At 37.2% G+C, this 23792-nt stretch overlaps 1 protein-coding gene across 2 annotated transcripts; it reads right to left on the bottom strand.

The window, feature by feature from the left end:
* Positions 1–18310: 18310 nt before the first annotated feature.
* On the bottom strand, positions 18311–20303 carry LOC149155019 (heavy metal-associated isoprenylated plant protein 8-like). 2 transcript variants are annotated; one of them, XM_089445657.1, is made up of 5 exons: positions 20120–20303; positions 19882–20002; positions 19542–19756; positions 18793–18880; positions 18311–18685 (listed from the first exon to the last, which is right to left on the bottom strand). In XM_089445657.1, exons 1-5 carry the CDS (start codon positions 20150–20152, stop codon positions 18396–18398), a joined length of 747 nt encoding a protein of 248 aa, XP_089301783.1. In that variant the 5' UTR covers positions 20153–20303; the 3' UTR covers positions 18311–18395. The 2 variants fall into 2 exon arrangements, with proteins under 2 accessions (XP_089301783.1, XP_089301784.1); XM_089445658.1 differs by having other exon boundaries at positions 20135–20303.
* Positions 20304–23792: the final 3489 nt, after the last annotated feature.

The raw sequence follows: 23792 nt of genomic DNA, 5'->3' as shown, positions 1-23792 counted from the left end.
TAACTTTAACTTAATAAAAAAAAGAAATTATAAATGAATGTTATAAATAATGATGAGGAATTTATGATGGAAGAACTTATTAGAATTCGAATAATGTCAAATTCCTAGGAAATTGGTGGGTGAGGAGCCACGTGTCAATTTTTTTTTCTTCCTTTTTTTTTTTTTAAGTAATACACCATTTTGCTAAATAAAACTTGCTTATATATAAATGAATGTTATAAATAATAATGAGGAACTTATCATAGAAAAACTTATTAGAATTGGAATAATTTCAAATCCCTAGGAAATTGGTGGGCAGCACGTGGCACGAATATAATTTTTTAAATTTATTAAAAGTCAATGCAACCTAACAAACTCTTTAATAGACTAAAGTCATTGATAAGCATTAAGATTAAGCATATGGTAAGCATATTCTCTTGAGAATCAATTTAAGCCCTCAATTTAAAAAATAAAATAATTAACTTAACTAATAAAATTGTATTATATTAAAAATATTAATATTATTTAATCCGTTGTGTGAGTGTAAAAATAGTTAAAACAATAATTGTGTGGGTGTAAAAATAGTTAAAACAATAACCCATGAAATGTAAATATATAGATCTAAATAAAATTTAATGTTATACAAATTTCAAATTCAAATCTAATGGAAAGAAATCACTTCTTTAGAGAAATTCAACTAATAATCACAGTGACATAGCCTCCCACAATCTTATATAAATGACCTATCAAGTGGTTGGAATCTGTGACATAGCCTCCCACAATCTTATGTAAATGACCTATCAAGTGGTTGGAATCTTAAAACTCACAGAAAATGGAGTTTCAACGATTTATGAGAACATTAAACTTATTTCACATCACATTTGACTTTCATTTCATACATAATGATAAGTTACACAAGGTTTAAATATCTATATCTATATATATATATATATATATATATATATATATATATAAAGTTTTTTTTTTCCGAGGAAAAAAGCAAAACTTTTTATTAAGAAAAAGTTTATATACATATTGTTCATAAGCCATACTGTTGGCTCATCTGTTCACAATCTGCTCTACCATCAGGGAGTTTATCTGCTGTTTTAAGAACCTGTTATAGTCTTCCTCCCGGGAGGATACATACTCACAACTCAAAATAACAAAATGAAACCTGGGGCCTCCTTTGACGAAGGATAAACAACCCCATACAACCAAAATAATATGTCTGAAACCATGTGGTAATATAACAAAAATAATAATAAGAGTCTGTAAGCTGTAATCTATAAGTTGGATAAAAAGACTAGTAAGGAAATTATATACAAAACCTAAACTGTAGAAATATATCTGAGAAAAGTGTTGTCAAAAAATGAGAAAAAAACTGTGGTCAAAAATGCTGAGCATATGGAGGCTGATCTGTTCTGTAAGATTGCCCCTGTCTGGTCTCTTCTATTGCCCAGCTGCCCGGATCCTGTTGAAGACCAGCCTTAGATAGCTGATCTGCTTCCTCATTCCTGTCCCTGTAGATATGGCATATTGAAAACCTGTTAAAAAATGTCTTCAGATAGTAAATTTCTTCTACAATTGTCTTCAAAATCTGATTTTGACAAGATGCAATTCCATTGACCCAGTTTATGACATTTAGTGAATCCCCAAAAATCTGTATAGAGTTGATGTTTCTGTGATGGAGCCAGCATAAAAGGTATCGTAAGGCCGATAGTTCAGCATAGTTATTTGTGCCTGTACCCAACCCGACAGAAGCTTTTAAAGAATGTTCCGAATTTATGTGTATGCACAGGCCTGCTCCAGCCCTGTTGTTTTGGGAAGCCCCATCAAAGAAGCCACAGGGAATGCCCTCCTGAATATTGATATGTCTTTGTTTTGTTTTGGATTTTTTGTCCTCAGGTGGAGGCAAGGCAGAATATATGGCTGTGATATTAGTGGCAATAACAGAAGAAGGTGTATCCTTATCTTGGAACAGACTCTTGTTTCTAGCAAGCCATACACCCCAGCAGAAAATAATGGGCATGTTCCTCAAATTCCCTTCCGGATAGGTTTGCCACCATTTCCTCCAAGCAGCATCCAAGGGGTCTTTCCCCCACTGAGCTTTAACCTTGAGAAAACCAGTGACCTCCTCCCATATCTTCCTTGAGAAAACACAGGTGGTGAAAAGATGATTGATGGTTTCCTCATCAGATTTGCACAAAGGGCATCGCCCTCGCCCAGCTAAAAACCTTGTCTGCAGTGTTTCCCATGTTGGGACCTTCCTTTTTAAAATGCACCAGAGAAAGAGCCTGGACTTGGCAGGGCATTTGAGTTTCCATATATCTTTGGCCCACCATTCCGGAGCTCCCCATCCTTTCTTTCCCATTAGAAAACAATATCCATCTTTTGGGGTGCACCCCCCGGATTTGCTTTGTGCCCACATCAAGCAATCAGGTTCATCTTTTATCCTGACATTGGATCGTTGTAGTTCTTTGATGAACCCCTCCCATTCGTTCTTCCATCTTACATTTAACCCTAATTCTTCATCATCCTTCCAAGCCTGTCCCCAGATAGTAGACTGTCCAACTCTTTCCACCTGATTTAATGATATAATACCTTTAGAATCAAGGTGTCGAAGAAGCCCTGGGGATAAAGCAAAAGCTTCATTGCATCCAACCCATGGGTCTCTGCCAATCCTGATCTGTCTACCATCTCCCACTTTCCATGCTAAACCTTGCTCGATCACTGAGAAGGCATCCACCGTGGCCTTCCAGATTGCTGAAGAATTTTTTACCTTCTTATTTTGACTCCGGATCCATTCTTCCAAAGGCATTGGGTCAATGTACTTCCTTTTCACCACCCTTGTCCACAGGTTTTCCATGGTTATTAGCCTCCATCCTGATTTTGCTGCTAATGAATTGCTGAACTCAGGGAGTCTTTTTATCCCCCACCCTCCCCATTCTTTTGGTCTGGCCACTTTATCCCAAGCCACCCAGGGTAAACCCGAGGATTCCTTTGTTCCTGCCCATAGGAATCTGCAACTGATTCTTCTGATTTTCTCCATTACACCTTTAGGAATCCAGGTTAGTGCAGCCCAGTAAACTGGGATGGCTAACAAGACTGATTTAATAAGGGTCAACCTACCAGCTCTGGACAACCATCTAAAGCTCCAGTGTGATATTCTGGATTCTATCTTTGCTATGAGCCAGTTCCAATCTTCTTTTTTGTATGCAGTAGGCTTTAACCAAAAACCCAGATATTTGAAGGGAACTTCCAGAGGTTGACTGGGGAAAGGAAATAGATCAGCCATTTGATTTCTTTCCCTTCTTTCAAAATCTGCCATACAAGCTTGTGATTTCCCAGAATTAATCTGCATTCCAGTTGCTTTTAGAAAAAGATCAAAAATGCATTTTAACTCCTTTAGTTCACTGCAATTACCATTGGTGAAAATCAAGATATCATCAACGAAAAGAAGGTGAGTGATGAAGAGATTGATTGCTACCTCGATACCTTTTACCTTCTCCTCTCTTCTGGCTTTGTGAATCAGTCTACTGAGCCCTTCTGCCACAAGGAGGAACAGGAGAGGGGATAATGGACACCCTTGTCTGAGGCCTCTCTGGCTGTTAAAGAAAGAGGAGGCTGCTCCATTAACCAGTACTGCAAAGCTGACATTTGTGATGCACCCCATGATCCAGCTGACAAAAGGATAGCTGAAACCCACATGTGTTAGCAGCATCCTTAGGTAGAGCCAGCTGATCCTATCATATGCTTTGGATAGGTCGATTTTGAGAACAGCTCCCTTCTTTTTCTTCATTTTGACACTATGAATAACCTCCTGGGCTACTCCTATGGCTTCATGGATCTGTCTTCCATCCAGGAACCCAAATTGTTCCATTGATATATTTCTTGACAGGATTGGTGCAATTCTGAGAGCAATAACCTTTGAAATAATCTTGTAAATGCAGTTACACAAAGAAATTGGTCTAAAGTCTTCAAAACTTTCCGGCTCATCCTTCTTGGGAATGAGAGCAATAAATGTTGAGTTAAAAGGTCTATAGACAACTCCTTTCAGCCTAGATTCATCAACTACTTCAGTTAACTCAGCTCCAATTTGTTCAAAAAAATGGAGAAACAGTTCTATAGTCCAGCCATCAGGGCCTGGGCTTTTGTCTTTGCCCATGAGCTTCATAGCTGTTTCAATCTCCTCCTTAGTAACCGGAATTGTAAGGTCTTCTGCTTCATCTTCCTCAATGAATCTAGGAAAACTTTGCACAGTTCTAAAGACTTCTGCAATAGTAGCCTCTCCCTGGTCTGCAAAAATATTTTGAAAATGTCTTTTTCCCAAACCAGAAAGCTCTGGGAAGGAGCTGACTTCTCTCCCTTCTTCATCTTTAAGGCGCCAGATAGTATTTAAAGATTTCCTTCCTTTTGCAAAATTATGGAAAAACCTAGTGTTCTCATCCCCAGATTTTAGCCAAGTTGCCCTACTCTTGATCCTCCACTCTTCTTCCCTTTCCAAAAGAATTTTATTTTGCTGCTTCTCCAAGTGAAGGATTCTGTCCTTTGAGACTTGTGAGGAGTATCCATCTGACTCCATACTCTCCATCTGCTTCAGCTCCTCCCTTATACTGATCATCTCCGCATTTTGTTTCAATTTTCTGTCCTTTGCCCATGAAATTGTGGCTTGCTTCAGTCTTTTTAAATTCTCCATGAACAAAAAACTTTTATCCTCGCCTGCATTGTGATCAGGGTGAATCCATGTTTCTTTAAACAGATTGCAGAAAGTGGAATCTTGGAGCCATGCGGGATTGAACTTAAAAGGGGCAGGAGGTTTGTGAGGAGGAATAGTTATGTCTAAGAAAATCGGGAAATGATCCGAATTCCCTATTTCCTCAACCCACTGTCTGATCAAAGGAGCTTTAGAAGATAATGACTCCGTTAACAGAAAACGGTCTATTCTTTTGGCAATCCGGCCTTCTCCTATCCTTCGATTCCTCCAAGTCGGCTTAAGCTTGAGCGGAGAGGGATCTATTAAATTATTCTCCGTGATGAGGTTGTAGAAAAAATCAGTAAGGGGATCTTCTCTCGCAGATGGACCCCAAGCTTCAGCTCTACCCATGGAAAAATTTAAATCACCTCCCATAATCATCAAAGGTGATTTCATAATAGATTTTGTCATCAAATCTTCCCAGAAGGAATCCCTGCCCTGACATGGCCCGTAGATATTTACTAAGGTGATGGGGAAAGTGAAGTCTGGGGATATTATCTCCATGCCCATAACATTTTTCATCCCCCAATGGTTGATGACTTTTACCCGCCCTTCTTTGTAACCAATTGCAATGCCCCCCGAATGACCAGAGGCATCCATAGCAATGAAAACCCACCCAGGCAGAAGGGATTTAAGCATAGGTTCAATCTCGGAAGCCTTCCCCAGGGTTTCTTGCAAAAAGATAACATCTAAATTGGAGTTAGATATCCAATCTTTCAAGGCCAGTTTTTTAGGTTTGCTGGCCAAACCTCTGCAATTCCAGGATGTCAGGATCATTTGATAACACCCTCAGGGGGATGAGCTGCTCTAAGAACCCCCGGGATAGAATATTGTTTACCATCTGCAACATCCAATTTAGCTTTTAGTTTTGCCTTGGACATATCTGATTTCCGTCCTCGTTTGTTTTTGGAACTGTTCTGTGAATGGATCGGTCCCAAACCACCTACAGACCCCTGATCCTCATGATTCCCTCCCAAAGATCTCAGGTTGTAAGGGCAAGGAGGCCGAGTTACTGGGAGTGACAGGGGAGGCCATTTGTCTTCACAATTTATATCCAGAGACGGTAAGGCTTCAGCTATGGTTTCCACATTCGGGCATGACATTATATGTTCCATATTATCAACATTATTATTTTCTTGCTCTTGATATGATGAGGATGCAATATTTATTTTTACAGAATTATGCTCAGGAGAAATAAGAGAGGAAATAGGGGTCCCTGAGCACATACCCTTTTCCGTTTCGTCGAGTATGGTTTGATTTGCCTTGTCTTTCTCGACGAACCCTTCCACAGCTTCCGCTTCTTTAGCTATTTCCTCCACAGCTACCACCGGATGCATGACATTTGCCACAGCAGCCTCCTGAATTTGTTCACCTTCGTCCTCTGGACCCTTCACAGTCTCCTCTGTCTCCAAATTCTTTGGTTCTTGCGTCTCCGGCATTTCGTGCTCCATCGTCATCTGAACATCTGCTTGTGCATTTTCTCTGTAAGCTGTAGTCCTTCGGAAATGTCTCCTTCTTCTCATCTGTGGACAATCTTTTGCCAAGTGCCCATACTCGTGGCACCGATGGCATCTAAATGGCAGGTATTCGTAGTCTAATATCTGCTCATATACATAGTCATTGAATTGAAGGTTAATTTTTTGTGCCAAGCCTCCGCTCGGGTTGAGCATGACTAGTATGCGTGCTATTGCCCTGTTTTTCGTTGTCAAGAAGGTCATATCTGCTTCCAGGTATACCCCCAACCTATTACCAATAGATTTGAAGACTTCCTCTGTCCAGAGAAAGGATGGTAAACCCGGAGCACGCACCCAAACAGGAAATTCATCCGTTCTCTCCTTGATTGCATCAAATAGAGGGGTCCATTTCTTTAGCAGAACTGGAATGTTCCCTATGTGCCAATTTCGCTGAAGTACCCAATCTGCCGATTCTCTATCTTCGAATCTGAGCTTAAACCATCCTTTTGCTAAAACTAGGGCTTCAAACTGTAAAGGTCTATCTGTTGCGAAGCATTTCTCACCCCAATCTTGAAGAAAATCAGAGGTATATTTCTTACCTCTAGCTCTGCCGACCAAGGTACAATCTGCAACAGCTAGGGCTTCTACCATAGACACCTCCATCCCAAGGACCAGATTGCCTGCTATCGCCTGAGATCCAATGGGTCTTTGCGGTTTTCTTTTCGCTCCTTTATATCTTAACTCTTCCTCCGACGGTCTTATTCCTTCTCGTCCATCATTCCTTTCAGATGTTATCTGTGCTGTGCCCAATAGAGGTTCTGTCTCCAACTGTGACGGGAATTTACCCAAAGGACCCGAGTCGCCATTCCCAAAGGGAAAGAACTCAGTCTCCAGACCATCAGTACCTGCCTGCCCCCCCACTGAAGAAACTCCGGGATCGCTTGCTGAAAAACCTATTTGGTATTGGTTTTCTCTTGGTAGGGTAACCCTTGTAAGCGAGGGAAAACCTCCTGGAGCCCTAGGTTGTTCAAAACCTGCTGAAAGCCCTAAGTGGGTTATATCTTCTAAACCCTTAGAGGCTGAAAACCGTGTTATCTGTGATTTTCCCTTTGGGTCAGTGGGCAAACCTTCCACATTCACCCCACACGACACTGTTTCTCTCGCTGTTTGTTTGGGGACGCCCGCTGAACCAGCATTGTGAACCACGCTGCCCGAATCCTTACCTTGAGATAAAAACTGAGGAGTTTCCACCTGTGATACAACCTCCAGACTTGGCAGTTCGAAAGTCCCAAAATAATGTTCCACGTTCTGAGCGGTGATATCCTTCCCCCACATGGAGAGGATGTCTTCTACATCTGGGTCCAGGGCTAAAACATCGGCGGGGTTAACCATGGTTCGAACCGTTCCAATGTAACACGACAACCGACAAAACACTGTAGGTAACCTTCACGGGGGCTTGTTGGTTGAAAACGGAAAACAGGCGGAAAAGAGTAACAGTAATAAGGTTAAGCTTACAAAACAAAATGCATATACCAAAGCTCAAATAACCTCCACCTGCCAGTCGACTTTGCAGAAAGATGGCCCCCCGCGTCGGCAGCTGTGCAAAGCTTCTGACCCTCTCTACCTAACCGAGACCTGTGCGTGGTTCTGCCCTCTGCCCAGGTTTCGAAACCCTAACCTGCTCCATTCAACCTCCTCAGTCATTTGCAATCTGCATCCATGACTTACATGTACCATGTTCACCATAAATATAAAGTTTTATGATATTGATAATTATACTATTTATATAAATAATATTTTTAATTGTATATGAAATATGTAAATTAATATATAAAAAATATGTTTTATAAATATAATTATTTTTTAATTATATTTTTAATTTAAAAATAAAATGTTTTTATATTTATGCATTTTTTATATAAAGAAAGATAATAAATAAGGTAGATAATTATTTTTTCTAAGAAAATGAAAATTTCTTTTTTATTGTGTGAGATCTTTTACTATGTTTATTTTGTTATTTTGAATTTTATTTTTTTATTAAATATATATAGATTCTTTTCTATTTAATGTAAGTTTTTGTCGAGAATGATTTTTTTTTATTGTGTGAGATTTTCTATTAGTTTTATTATTTTGAATTTTATTTTTTATTGAATATTTTTTTAATAAATTCTTTTCCATTTTAGGTAGGTTATTATTAAGGTTTAAAAATTGGTATCGAAGGAATTGCTGGTTTCATGGGGACACCTTCGCTATTAAGAGGAAATTGGGGGTGACAGAGTCTTTTTGGTTTGTTAAGGCCTTGTTTTGAGGTTTTGATTGAAGAACTAGATAGATTCCATTGTCCATGTTAAGGATCTCAAATAGGAAAGTAATGGTGCTACAATAGTGATTCTAAGGTGGCCATCTCAAGTGAGAGGAAGAAATATCTGTACTGTAGAAGAAATACCACCTCATCATTTGAAAACTTAGAAACCATGAGCACAACTTCATTTTGTGTAAGTTGAATATGGACACAAATATCAACACCACAAAGGAAAATAATTGGGACAAGATGAATGATAAGGCCACTAATTTGATTGGTATTAATTTAATTGACTGTGTGTTAATTATTTTGATAGGGGATTCTACAACAAAAAAGATTTAGGGAATTTTGACTCAATCTATTAGGCTAAATCCCTCATGAATTTAATATTTCTGTAGAAAAATTGTTTGCTCTAAAGATGAAGGATAGTGATAGGGTTATAGATCCTCTTAATGCTTGCAATACCTTGCTTAATTAGCTCAAGGCCATTAGTTATGAAGCGGGCCAATGAGTTATGCATAGCCTTGATCTATAGTTTTCTTAGTTTTTGGTAGAATAAATAGTTTCCACTTGTATAACTACAAAGGTAGAGAATAAAAAATTAGATGGAATTATTGGCCCATCACTATAAGATGAGATGAACAAAAGAACTTTTGAAATAAGCATTGATTCATAAGATTTATGACTAAGGGTCACTGTAATAAGTGAAATGATGAGAGATCTAGTGGGAGGAAATATAAATCTCGAGGAAGATATGCCAATAAAGGTAGAAAGTGGCAAGAGTATATTGGTTACTAGTGCCATCAAATAGGGAAGAAGAAGAGTGAATGCAACAGTATTATGACCTAAAAGGGGGCCTATATTAGGTTAAATGTATATGATATGACCTAAGTGGGTGCATATATGGAGTTAAATGTACATGTAATATGTAAATGTATATGTCATAGGGTCAACCTAATAATGAAGGGACCACATGTACAATGTGTGGATAGTTATATATTGATCTAAAATGACCATATGTTAAAACTGAAGTAGAATTGATTATGCCAACAGTGAAATGAATGTTAACTTAAAGTGTTGAAACCGTGAGAACTGCTTGAGAAGAAAGACTTTACGACAATTGATAAAACATAAGTAAGATGCAAAACAGAAGTGAAAACAACAAATACACAGCGATACCAGACAACAAGATTGATTACGGAGTTCGTCCCTGATGGACTACGTCTCTGGGTCTGCTTTCAAGATGGGTGACTGCTTTATTAGGATTGATTCCGAGAAGGTCGATTACACAGAAAATTGACCAAATTGATTGTGCACACAAGCACTTCTGGTCACTGTCACAAGAAATCTCTCTGAACTAGCTTTCCAACGCCTGTCACGGTTCGCAATTCCGACTCCCAATGCCCCTCTTACACTAAAAACAAAACAACCTCTAACCTCTAGAATCTGCACACAAAACATCAAAACCACTCTATCCCCCTTCAATGAGCAAAACAACCTTTTAAAACCCTGCAAGTACATTTGAACTCCCTCACACCGAGTTTAGGAATGAATTAGCTGAAATTAGGGTTGAATGTGTGCCTCGGTCATATCATGGTTTGACACCTAGGGATTAGGTTCCATAGTAGTTTAATTAAATATCCCAAAACTTAATTAAAACCCAAAATAGACCTTAGGTTAGGTGAAAGCAGTTAGCGGTTAGCTAACAGGGCAGAGGAGGGTGACAACACATGTGTCCAAGTGGTCGTGCCCCACGGTTTTTACACTGATGGTTTGCTGTCTGCTGACAGTTGCTTGTGCGGTGGCTATATTGCGCTCACATGCCGCAGTTTACTTCGCAGTCTCCGATGTGGTGAACTGCAACCCCGACTGCCATGGTAACTGCCCCTGCTCACATGCCAACTGCGGTCAGACCGCGATGTGGTTAGACTGGCGGTTAGGCATTGCTATCCGTCGTGGTGAATGCCAACTGTGAGGTGTTCACATTTGCGGTCGTGTTGCGGTTAACTCCTGTGGTTAGGAACCAACGGTCAAGATTTTTATAACATATTTGTAATGTTTTGTATTGGTTTTACAAAGGCCGAGAGGGGTAAAACATAGGTTTTATGTATTTTAATACATTTAGAATTGTTTTATTACATAGGTTGTAATGTAACATGGTTTGATAGGGTTTAGGACTTAGGGATTAATGTATTAGGTTATGGTTTAGACTTTAGGATTGATGTTTTCCTCCATAGCTTTTAGGGCTAGGGTTTAGTCATAGGTTTTAGCCTTTACATCAAAAACCATTTACAACCAATTGTCACCAAGTGACATTCAAACCCACACACATATCTTCGACACAAAGCTACATTTGTGACGACATCACATGACGACAAATCTGTCGACAACCAAATCCTGCAAGGAAAACGAAAAACCCATGTCAACGACCAAACCATGGTGGAACTGACGACAACCAACATGCCGAAAACCAGGTATCAAACCATATCACCATGAAAACCATAAACATTATAGGACAACTTGAACCGTAAACAACATTGTCGAAGCTGACGACATTAAACCTGAATACTGATGACGAAACTGAACCTATGTAACTGATCTAACAAGATCCTCTGGATCAATCCTCTCCACTTGAAAGCTTTTGGACCACAAAATTTTGATTTAAACAGACAGCAGGTGAGGGTAGAGATCCCTCACTCTCCATCTTTTCTTGATGATGTACTAATACGTTCGATCAACCACCTGAAAGTGATGACCCTGATGATGCTGACCATGGAACATTTTGAATCAGTGACATGTTCCATCCATTTGAAGTATGATCAACTTGCGAAGATGGTTAAACAACATGTTATGTACATGGAAATTGACTTCTTTCCACGAAATACCATGAGTTAGTGATTCATAATCATCTTTGAAAATAGTCTCTACAGGATATTGTTCAATACCATTGACATGTATTAACAATCTATATTGCGGAATGATAGAGACAATCAAAGACGTTTTTGACATCAAACCAGCGACTTGACTTGATATAATTTCTTGATTTCCAATTACTAAGTGAACTTGCTGCAATAAACCCATCAAACTATAATATGAAAATTGCTGCAACTTAATTTGATTTTGAAAGTATTGAAACGACTATTGATTTGTTTGAATCACTATTTCTTCATTTATTAAATGATGTTTCCATTGATTAGCACTTTCCCTTGATGCATAAGTTTCCCTTAGATGTATTGGATACTTTGATAATGCTTTAGAAAAGGATTTGATATGAAAACAAATGGGCTTCCTCTCCACTTGAAAAGAGGCTTCCAAATTGTTTGAAACATGAAATGGTGACACAATACAAGAGAAATTTAACACCGACTTTCCCCAATACTGACCTGCATCTGTAGAACTTATGACTTCCAAACTTGGACTGAATTGATTCATTCTGACATTAGGAAGAGGAGCTTTAGGAATCAACTGTAATTCCTGTTGTATTCCCTTCTTATGAGTAAGATGTTTGGTTTCTTTAAATAGAACTGGAAAAGTTACTACCTCTTTGATCAAATTATATTTAAGCTGAGACTCATAACTTGAACAAACATCATGTTGATTATTATGTTGTTCCTTTACACACATGATTACAAATCTTTTATTTGAACTTATTAATTGCTTCATCTGATTAGCAACAACTAAATTCAAGTGATTTTTGTTTTGATGTGCCCTGACAATAAATTCAATCCCATCTTTCTTAAGGTGATATTTATGCTCTCTTTTGTAAAATACTGCATCACGATCATAAAGATAAGGACTTCCTAAGACAACTCCACATATGTCTACTAGAACCACATCTAATTCCACTTCATCAATGTAATTAGCTGTAATGGAAAATTTTAATCGGCATTGTTTTGTGACTTTTATCTGAGTTGATTTATTTATCCATCCTGATGGGTAAGGTCTTGGATGATTCCATGTCTCCAAACCCAAATTCTTAACTAAATATTCGAATATTAAATTTGCTTGTGATCCACTGTCAAACATTGTATCTATCTTTGTGTGCTTAGAAGTTATCCTTATGTTAAATAATTCAACTCTTTTATCCTCATTTGAAGGATTTATGTTTGATGAAGATGCAATAGTATTCGAACTTGAACCAGTGTCAGAAGTTTTACCTGTTGAAACTATGGTAGTTATCCTCCTTTCATCACCTAAATCGGAACCTAGATCTTGCTGGACTGCTGCAATTTCTTTCTTTTCATCCTTCTCCTTAAGGAACTTTTTGGGCTTAAGTTCTGGATGAAGTTTCCAACACTTAGATTCATCATGACCGATTCTCTGGCAATGAGAACAAGTAGATCTTTCTTTCTGAGCTATCGGTGATTTCTTTCTCTTCGAGTTGTACTTCCCCTTATTGTCATTGGAATATTTGATTTCCAACTCTTTGGATGATTGCAATGAAAACTTGAATGGTCTGCCACCTGATTCAATATGTATGGCTTGAACACACACTTCATCAAAATCATCAGGATTAAACATCAATAATGTATGCTGCAAATATGAATGTAAACTACCGATGTATTTTAATAAAGTTTCACGTGTATCTAATGAAATACCAAGCGCCAATGCTTTCTTTCTGAACTCCTGAGTAAACTCCTGAACACTCTGCCCTTTACCTTGCCTCAAATGCTGCCAATCAATAACAACTTGCTGCATGTATCCTAAAGGATAGAATTGTTTCCTAAGAGCTTTTAAAAACTTAGACCATGAAGAGATGACTTTTCCTTTCCGCTTTACATCTATCTGAGTTTTACTTTCCCACCAGATTAAAGTTGTTCCCCCCATTCTAAGTGTAGCTAACTGAATTTTCGTTTTATCGTCAGAAATGTTCTAAATACGACAATACACTTCTAACTGCTTAATCCAGTTATCTAGCTTTTCAGGATTCATTTCGCCATCATAAATAGGTAACTTAAATTTTACATCAAGTTTCAAAAGAGATGTTTTCTTAAGTTTATTTTATGTTTCATATTCTGCATTGGAAGAAGAAGAAGAAGATGATGATGATGGAGATGATGGAGGTGAAGGTGGTTTATCATCCTTGCCTTTACCTTTGTCCTTCTTCGATGTCTTTGAAGAAGAAGCTACATCTCTCACCTTCTTATCTTCGTAGAGTTCTCCCAACATCTGCTGCATAGTCAAGAATGCTTGCTGAAACTGTTCATCACTCATCTTAGTTTCTGGATTTTCACCTGCATCAGATCTTGTCATGGTCGACTTATGAACGACTCTTCGCTTTCCAATCTTTGGATTAATCTGCTCGAGGATTCCTTCTCCACATTGCGACTTTGACCTGGTTAACATTCAATGGAAAATTCTACAAACACAACCTGCTCTGATACCAAATTATATGATCTGAAATGATCATATGTTAAAACTGAAGTAGAATTGATTATGCCAATAGTGAAATGAATGTTAACTTAAAGTGTTGAAACCGTGAGAACTGTTTGAGAAGAAGGACTTTACGATAGTTGATAAAACATAAGAAAGATGCAAAACAGAAGTGAAAACAACAAATACACATTGATACTAGACAACAAGATTGATTACGGAGTTCGTCCCTAATGGACTACGTCTCTGGGTCCACTTTCAAGATGGGTGATTGCTTTATTAGGATTGATTCCGAGAAGGTTGATTACACAGAAAATTGACCAAACTAAATGTGCACGTAGGCACTTCTGGTCACTGTCACAAGAAATCTCTCTGAACTAGCTTTCCAATGCTCACGGTTCCTAATTTCGACTCCCGATGCCCCTATTAAACTGAATAGAAAACAACCTCTAACCTCTAGAATCTGCACACAAAACTTCAAAACCACTATATCCCCCTTCAATGAGAAAAACAACATTTTAAAACCCTACAAGTACATTTGAACTCCCTCACCGAGTTTAGGAATGAATTAGCTGAAATTAGGGTTGAATGTGTGCCTCAGTCATATCATGGTTTGACCCCTAGGGATTAGGTTCCATGGTAGTTTAATTAAATATCCCAAAACTTAATTAAAACCCAAAATAGACCTTAGGTTAGGCGACAACAATTAGCGGTTAGCTAACCAGGCAGAGGAGGGTGACAGCACATGTGTCCAGGCGGATGTGCCCCGCAGTTTGTACGCCAACGGTTTGTTGTCTGCTGACGGTTGCCTGTGCGGTGGCTGTATTGTGCTCACATGCCACGGTTTACTCCACAGTCTCCGATGCGGTGAACTGCAACCCCAACTTCCACGGTAACTTCCCCTGCTCACATGCCAACCGCGGTTAGACCCCGATGCTGTTAGACTGGCGGTTAGGCGTTGTTATCCATCACAATGAATGCCAATTGTGCGGTGTTCACATCTACGGCCGTGCTACTGTTAACTCCTGTGGTTAGGGACGAGCGGTCAGGTTTGTTATAACATATTTGTAATTTTTTGTATTGGTTTTACAAAGGTCGAGAGGGGTAAAACATAGGTTTTATGTATTTTAATACATTTAGAATTGTTTTGTTACATAGGTTGTAATGTAACATGGTTTGATAGGGTTTATGACTTAGGGATTAATGTATGAGTTTATGGTTTAGAGTTTAGGATTGATGTTTTCCTCCATAGATTTTAGGGATAGGGTTTAGTCATAGGTTTTAGCCTTTACATCAAAAACCATTTACAACCAATTGTCACCAAGTGACATTCAAACCCACACCCATATCTTCGAAACAAAGCAACATTTGCGATGACATCACATGACGACAAATCCGTCGACAACCAAATCCTACGAGGCGAATGAAAAACCCATGTTGACGACCAAATCTTGGTGGAACTGACAACAACCAACATGTTGACAACCAAGTATCGAACCATATCACCATGAAAACCATGAACATTACCAGACATCTTGAACCATAAACATCACTATCGAAGCTGACGACACCGGACCTGAATACTGACGACGAAACTGAACTTGTGTAACTGATCTGACAAGATCCTTCTGGATCATATATAGAGATCATGTACTAATTATAAGGACATATGATTTGGATGTATTAATGTATGGGTATTTTGAGGAGTTTCTCATATTATTATATGTATTATAGTTGTGCTTTGTACTCACATTGTTGTACACGGTGTGTATATCTAATTTTTATGTATTTGGCTCATAAAAGACATTGAACCTTTAAAGGAAAAAGAAAAAAATAAGGAGGACTTAGTTGCTAGGAATTCCAGTAGTGAGGGTAGCATTTATCCCTCTTATATATGTTTTTTTTACCAATGTCCATCAAAAAACAAAATTGATTGACTCAATAGCTTCCCTCTATTTAAATTTTGACAAGGCGTGGTTTGTGGGTTATGAAAAATCACAAGGAAAAATCTTTCTTAGAGATAATTTTAGCTATCTAAGTGCCTAACATAGCAAGGTAAAAGTCCAATACAAAGATAAATCCATGAAGTAGATACCCAATGTGTGGCATGTTTTAGGATTGGAATGGAACTTAATTTTATATGCCAAATGGTTGATGCAAGATTGATAAATCTTCTTTAAGTAGGCGGTAGACTAATTCAAGACATTATGGTTTTGACCAAAGGTTGTCAATTTGGAATTTTGTATAAGCTAGATGGGACTACTCAAGTCACGAATGGAAATGCAATGTCAATGAAAATGAAAAAATCAATGGAAACATTGAAGACATCAAGCATAATTATGTTGTTGTCGGCATTAAAAACTAAATATGATTTAGAAATGGATAAAATGGTTGTGAAAACAATGCTTTTTCATGGCGAGCTCAAAGAAAAACAAAACATGAAACACCTGGAATTGTTTGGGGTGAAAGGGAGGGAAGGCATGGTGTGTTGATTTAAGAGATCATTATATGGATTAAAACAATCCCCATGATAATGTTTCCAATATTTTAGTAACTAAGTTGTGGGACAAGGGTTTTAAAGGAGTGAGCCAACCATTGTGTTTACTTCAAGAAAGAAAGCAATAATTTCACGGTTCTAGTATTATATGTTAATGATATAATTTTGATTAGTGAGTGTAAGAAACTAGTCAAGGAGAGTAAATTCAAATGGTCACATAAGTTAATTGACAAGAAGGACTTATGTGAGTTACGTTATTGATTGTAAAATGAGGTGAAAAGAAATTATATATCAACCAAAGAAAGTATGTGGGAAACATATTTATTTCTCACGGATGGATAAATATAAGCCACATGTGTCCTAAAAGAGGAAAACATGAAGGTGGGATAGCAAAAGTGTCATATGGTTGTTAGATTGGTAGCCTTATGTATGTAATGGTGTGCACAAGACCCAATATTTCAAAGACAATGGGATTTGTAAGTAGGCACATGGAAAATGGAGTGATCAATGGGTAGATATTAAGTGGACCTTTGTGTACCAATCAGGCACAATAACTAGAACGTTTGGTATCAAGGAAGTGGAAGAAAGAAGCTTCAAATGCATGGGTTTATTGACCTCGATTAGGCTAGGGATGTGGACAATCCATATACATTTATGATCTTTGATGAAGTTGTCAATTGGTAAATTAAGAAACAATAAGTGGTTGCTCATTCTATGTTAGAATTAGAGTACATTACAACTTTAAATGTTTCCAAGGATGTTGTTTGGTTGGAGTAGTTATGCAAAGACATTGGACATGAATAGGGGCCTATGCTTATTTGTTGTGACAATTGTAATGCAATTACATGAGTTTTATTCACAATAGAGCTTATTTTAGTGAAATTTCATTGTATAAGAGAGGCAGTAGAGTCCATTAAAATAACCATACTCAATGTTAAGACGGGATAATATAAGATTCTTTCTGTAAAGAAAAGATGGAAAAAAAATTACATGGTGTGAGGAGCATAATAAAAATTCAATCTTGATCAATATAACTACTAAGTGAGAAATTATAATTATATGTATATATAATTTTATAATTATATACTTTTATTTAAAATAACAACAAGAATAATAATTCTTCCCTTACAATTAAATAAAAAAATTCTAATATGTTATTTTGTCATTTCGCATGAAAATTTTCTCATATATAATTTAGAATATTTCTTCAATATTTACAAATTACTTTTAAAATTATATTTATTTAATTATTTTAAAATTCATTTTGGTAAATATTCTAGAGAAAACTCTGAGTCGCAAGAAATCAAGGAAGAAGGAAACAACTCTCAAAGCAAGCAAGGAGAAAGCCCGCCCCAACAAATCAACAGTTATGAGGATTTGAATACCGCAGAAAATAAACCTTCATTTAACATCAACGCAGATCTCCTAAACCAAACTTCTCCGACTATAGATCGCGAAGGTAAGACACCAATGTCCCAAGAACCAGAAGAGATGAAGGAGATGCAAGACAAAGGAAGTTGGAAGACCGTAGAGAAAAGAAAGAACGCTACAACACCAATCTCGCCAAGAAAGACGAGGAGTCAGACAAGTAAAAATTAAGAAAATTGTAGGTCCTATAGACCAATTTGGTCTCAGTGGACGTTAACCATCATCATCATCATTATTCTTCATTCACAACAAATGTATTTCAAGGTGGAATAATAACATAAATTAAAAATAGAAGTCTTAAAAGTCTTAAACTTAGTTTAATTCTGCTGAGCTCTTCTTAAGAAAACTTGGAAAGAAGTAATGCTGTGTTAAGCAATGAATATCGAATAATCAAATTATGAATTATGGGTAAATGTTGGAAGACTTTCTTCCAAAAAAATTCAATGAGTTGTCATCTTTGCAGACATGTACATTAATAAATTTTAATGTAATACAATACAGTACACTGAACCAGATTTTACCATAGCTCTATACCACTTTATACATTGACCATTTCTGTCCATTGCAGGTGAAGGTAACCAACTTCCCATTATGTCCATTATTTTGTGATCACATTACAGAACACGCATTTGGGTTCTCGTCACTGAACAATTGCGGAGGATGGAAATTCTGGATGACATACCTCGGAAGACTCGAAGCTCCTCCATCGGTCTGATTTCCATCGCCATCGCCTTTTTTTCCATCTGTGCAGGCATCCCCCTCTTCTGATTTCTTCTGTGGTATAACTTGCGCGCGTTTACGTGCCTTCTTGTGAATATGATCCACCAAGTCCTTTGGATCCATCGTCCCCGATACACTACATTTTTGGTTCTTAAAATCTGCCTCTGCACTCTCGACACCTGTAAATCATATATGCCACATAATTTAAGGCACCATCATAATTTGGAGCATGAAAATGCGAATCAGTTGCTTTCACAGAAACTGACAAATCAATGAGCTGTCATACCTTTCATTTTGAGGATAGTTTTTTTCAAATGTATAGCACATGCTTCGCAATGCATTTGAACCTTCATCACAACGATCGCTACAGCTGACTGAAAGCAAACCATTTAAAGTCTTAATTTATGAAGACTGTTATCAGAATGTTTAGTTGGATACCAGAAATTTTTTAAGAAATGACTAAACATTGTTAAGATGTCTAGAACACTAAACATTCTTAATCCATTTTCATATATTATTAAAAAAATGTTTGATCCATTTTCATATTTTCAGATTCTTTAAGTTAATTGGATTTAATTGGGCTAGTTAGCAAAAATCAATGTGTGAATAGGAATATTATGTTCAATTTTCTCAAATAAGATGTCGAATCTTATGTTCATATTATGTATATTGTTATAATTTCTTCCATTCTCGTTGTCGTAAAGCCTTAACCCTGGAAAATAATTTACCCTTACAGATAGACTTGAGAATTTAGAATGACAAACTTGAAAACGAGATTAAGAGTACCAGGTCATCTGTTGATTTTGTTAATAAACAAATAAAATCTGGCTTTGTTGCCCAATCTCATAAATGAATCTTTGCACAAAGATCTTTTTCAAATTCCAACTTCCATTTTTTAATTGAAAATCGAATGGATCTTTAAATTGATATTTTCTCATCGTCTTAATCAGTTTCTCTCGGATCTTGATTCTTTGAGACTGCTTAATCCATCGTCGTAAGAAGACTGTAATCTACGAAATGAAACAGCAGAAATACCTTCTTGTCAACTGTAATTTCCTGCTGTTTGTTGTCATCGGTTTTCTTTTCAGCTGAGTTCTTCTGATCTGCTTTCTTTTCGTCCCCAGGGTACATCACCTCGGTTTTCTTTTTCCCTAATTTCTTTTCAACTAATTTACAAAGCTTCTGAGGATCCACCTTCCCCTTTACTGTGACATTATTGTTCTTCAAATCAACTATCACTATCTCCACCCCTGCTCCAAATGCAAAATTTCAAGTATCTCAAAGCATTTCTTTAAAGAACAATAAAGATCTACCTAACTATGGTTTATCGCCATATCTTAGGGGCTACAAAGAAAGAAAAAAATGCTGAGATTACCTTCATATCCCTTTAAAGCCCTTTCGGTCTTCATGGCACAAGCTTGACAATGCATATACACCTTCAGTATGACTGTTTTGGAGTCCTCATTCTTCTTATTCTCTGCCTTCTCATTCTTCCCCTGCAAACACCAAAACCCTCAATATAAAAATAAAATGCTCACCGAATTAACTAATATGAATTCAGAATGGATGATTATCAAATTACATTTAATCAAAGCATTCAGAACCATACGAACATTAATGGAACATACTCTCGTCGCCTTGGTCATCGTCTCTGTGGTCTTAAGGTTCGATTTATTTTTGAGACTCAAGCAGATGTGAGCGATTCAGTAGCACAGCACTTTCAGCAATTCAGGGATATTTCAACCTTGCAGGTATGTAGCAGCGCAGCACTTCAAGGAAGCTACTATGAAGCAAACACCTGGCATTCGTCCACTGATATCAAAAATTGAACCATACCGTGGACCCTGTCTCATTTCGCTCAACTTCAATTAAATTATATTTGGTAGCCTCACATGCATGTCGGTCCAGTGAGGAGTAGTGGGTGCGAGTAAAAGTAAAGCGAACGTGGCATGCACATGCCGTGTAACTGTAGAAGAAAATATATATTTTGTTTAGCGCGCCATCTTTCACCAAGCCCCTCCATTGAGAGTTGTTGAAACGGTGGACAAACACTCCATCGTTGCCCCACCCTCTTTGAATGTTCTGAACTCTCTTGTGCTTTCTGAGATTTATTTGGATATAGTGTTTTGTTTGTTGAATTTATATTTATTTTGAAACAAGTTTGTTTAGGTTATAAAATGATATAAATATTGAAATTTTGGTGGATAATAGGGTGATGACTAGGATTCATTAGTACCAATTTAAGAGAGTAAGAAATTAATTATTATTTTTAGAATTTTATTTTAAATATTATGTATAATTTTTTTTTAAAATATTATGTTAATATATCATTTTAACATAGTATATTTTAGGATTATGATCAATTTTGTTTTGTTTTTAGAATTGTGTATTGGGTTTATGTAATTTTTAAATTTTAAGGAAATTGGTAGGTAGGAATTCAAAAATATTTATCATTTTTAGTAAGGCATTGTGTGTTGTGGGGTTAATTTCTAATATTGAGATGTTGAATTAGATTTTCCTAAAAAAAAAAAACCTTGGAAAAACACTTCCTTAATAGATAATAATGGTGTTAGCTATGGTTCAGTCTTAGCCATGCATGTAGGCTACTCTTAACTCTCCTTGGTACCTTGGGCTAGCATGATTGCCTCTTCTCTTATGGAAAATTTTCCATATTCACTTACATAAGTGGTGGTAACAACTTTGAGTAGCACTTCTCTCTGTTGCTTTAATTTTTGTAAAGTGGCGGCTCCTTTAGTGACAATGACATTATCCTTCCCTAATGATATTGGTGTTAGTATGAATGTCTCTCATGGGTATTCTATGGGAGCAAGAATTCCTCCCTTGAATAGAAATTTGGGTAAAGCTTCTTTTAAAGATATTGTGCAAAATTCTCCTAATCAACTATTGGTTCAAGAGGTTCCCAATATCAATATTGCATTAGGTAAATATGGCATCTCTAAGATAGCTCGTTACAATAGAAATGCACTAGTATGTCATTTCAATGGTCTTTGGCTACACCTAGTCAATTTGTACAGCTTGATTTCATACATCTATTAATTTGAGTTCAAGAGGAAGTTTTTATTTACCCTTATGCAAAGGGGTTTTTCATTGTAGACCAGGAGGTAACTCCTCAAAAAAATTCATGATATTCATTCAGGTTGGTCTTTATTATATACATGAGGGAGAGACTGTTCATTTCATCTCCCGGTGACTCTTCATCTTTTTTATTATTTATTTACATCAATTAAAGTTGTTCATCCAATCTTGATGATTAGGTGTCAACATTCCCCCCCTTAATCGGAAGGGATGTTGGTGAGTCCAAGCATCGTTTTGAATCTTTCAAGCTTTTCTTTTCCAAGCGCTTTGGTGAAGAGGTCTGCAATTTGCTCATTAGTGGAACAATGGCGGAGATGGATTGTTTTGGCCTCAACATGATGTTGAATCAGATGATATTTAGTATTGATGTGTTTCTTTTGATCATGGAACTTTGGGTTCTTGGCCAACTTTATTGCTGAGGTATTGTCAATCATGAGTGGAGTCAATTGTACTTGTTTTACCTGCAAATCTTCAAGAATTTTCCTGAGCCACACAATTTTTTTTGTTGCCTCAGTTGCTGCCACATATTTTGGTTTTTTTGTGGAATCTGCTAGAACTGATTGTTTGCATGATCTCCAGGAGATAGCTCCTGATCCAAGACTCATAGTATAACTTGAACTAGATACCCCATTTTCTTTGTCTCCATCGAAGTCTAAATCAGAGTATCCAATCAAGCTGAAGTTGCCCACCTGTGTATACTTGATTCCAAAGTCTTGAGTTCCCTTCAAGTACCTTAGAACTCTTTTTGTAGCATACCAATGTCCCTCACAAGGATTTTGCATAAACCTGGAGAGGATTCCAACAGCAAATGAAATGTCTGGTCTAGTAGTAGTTAAGTAATTGAGACTTCCTACAAGTTGTCTATACTTTGTTGCATCCTCAAATTCTTTTCCTTCAATTTAAGTTTTGTTCCATTGGAGTAGTAAGAGGATTGCATTTTGTCATGCCAAACCTGTTCAACAGATCTCCAATGTACTTCTTTTGAGAAAGGAATATGAACTTTGGATGTTGAGTTACTTAAATACTAAGATAGTAATGAACATAGCCCAAATCAGTCATTTCAAAACCTTTCCTTAATTCCTTCTTTATGGATGCAATGTAGCTTTCATTGTTCCTTGTTATCAAAAGATCATCTACATATACCACAAGATATACAACTGTTTTTCCAACCTTCTTGACAAACAAAGTTGCATCATCAAGATCATAATGTTTGAAATTGAGTTTCAAAAGATGCTCAGTTAGCTTTTCATACTAGGCTCATGGTGCTTGTTTGAGGCCATACAAGGATTTCACAAGTTTGCATACTTTATGTTCATGTCCTTTCATAGCGAATCCTTCAGGCTGGGACATAAAAACATCCTCTTTTAGATCTCCATTCAAGAAAGCAATTTTTACATCCATTGATAGACTTTCCAACCGTTCTGAGCTGCTAGTGCAAAGAGTGTCCAAATGGTAGCCCATTTTGATGTGGGGGAAAAAGTCTCCTCATAATCAACCCCTTCCTTTTATGCAAAACCTTTTGCCACAAGCCTGTCTTTGTGCTTGTCAAGTGAGCCATCAGCTTTATACTTGTTCTGGTAGACCCACTTACAACCAATTGGTTTGGTTCCTAATGGAGGATCAACTAGCTTCCAAGTGTCATTCTTTATCAGGGCATCATACTCCTTTTTCATCGCTTCTTTCCATTCATCATGAGAAGCAACTTCTTTGAAGGAAGTTGGTTCAAAATCTGTAGAAAAATTCAATTCACAATCATAAGAAACATCCATATCAACAAGTGAATCAGAGTCATCTACATCACCTCCATTTTGCCGGTTTGAATTTCTAGTTCCTGTCTTTCCAACCTCATCAGGATGAACACTTTCAAGTGTCTTTGTCAACCACTTTGGGGGACCTTACTCAGATGGTCTAGGATGCTCCGTTGATTGAGTTGGGACCGAATCAAGATTGAGTCTCCCAATTCTATCAATCACATCACTTAAAGTATCATTCGTTGTTGGAGTTTCATGCAGGGGATAGAGTGCTTCAGAAGAAGATTCCATGGGTTGATCTAGTATAGGAATCCGCCCTTCAAGATGTGGAATCTGATTATCAAATTCTTGAAATGATTTTGCATTTGCGAATCTATCCAAGTGATCAAGTTGTCGCTCAACAACATTGTCAGTTTTGGATGATTCAAGAAATATTACA

This window comes from Pinus tabuliformis, chromosome 9 (assembly GCF_031772625.1).
Source record: "Pinus tabuliformis cultivar Carrire ecotype Pingquan chromosome 9, CPIR1, whole genome shotgun sequence".
Lineage (NCBI taxonomy): Eukaryota > Viridiplantae > Streptophyta > Pinopsida > Pinales > Pinaceae > Pinus > Pinus tabuliformis.
This window is presented reverse-complemented; position numbering and strand designations above follow the sequence as displayed.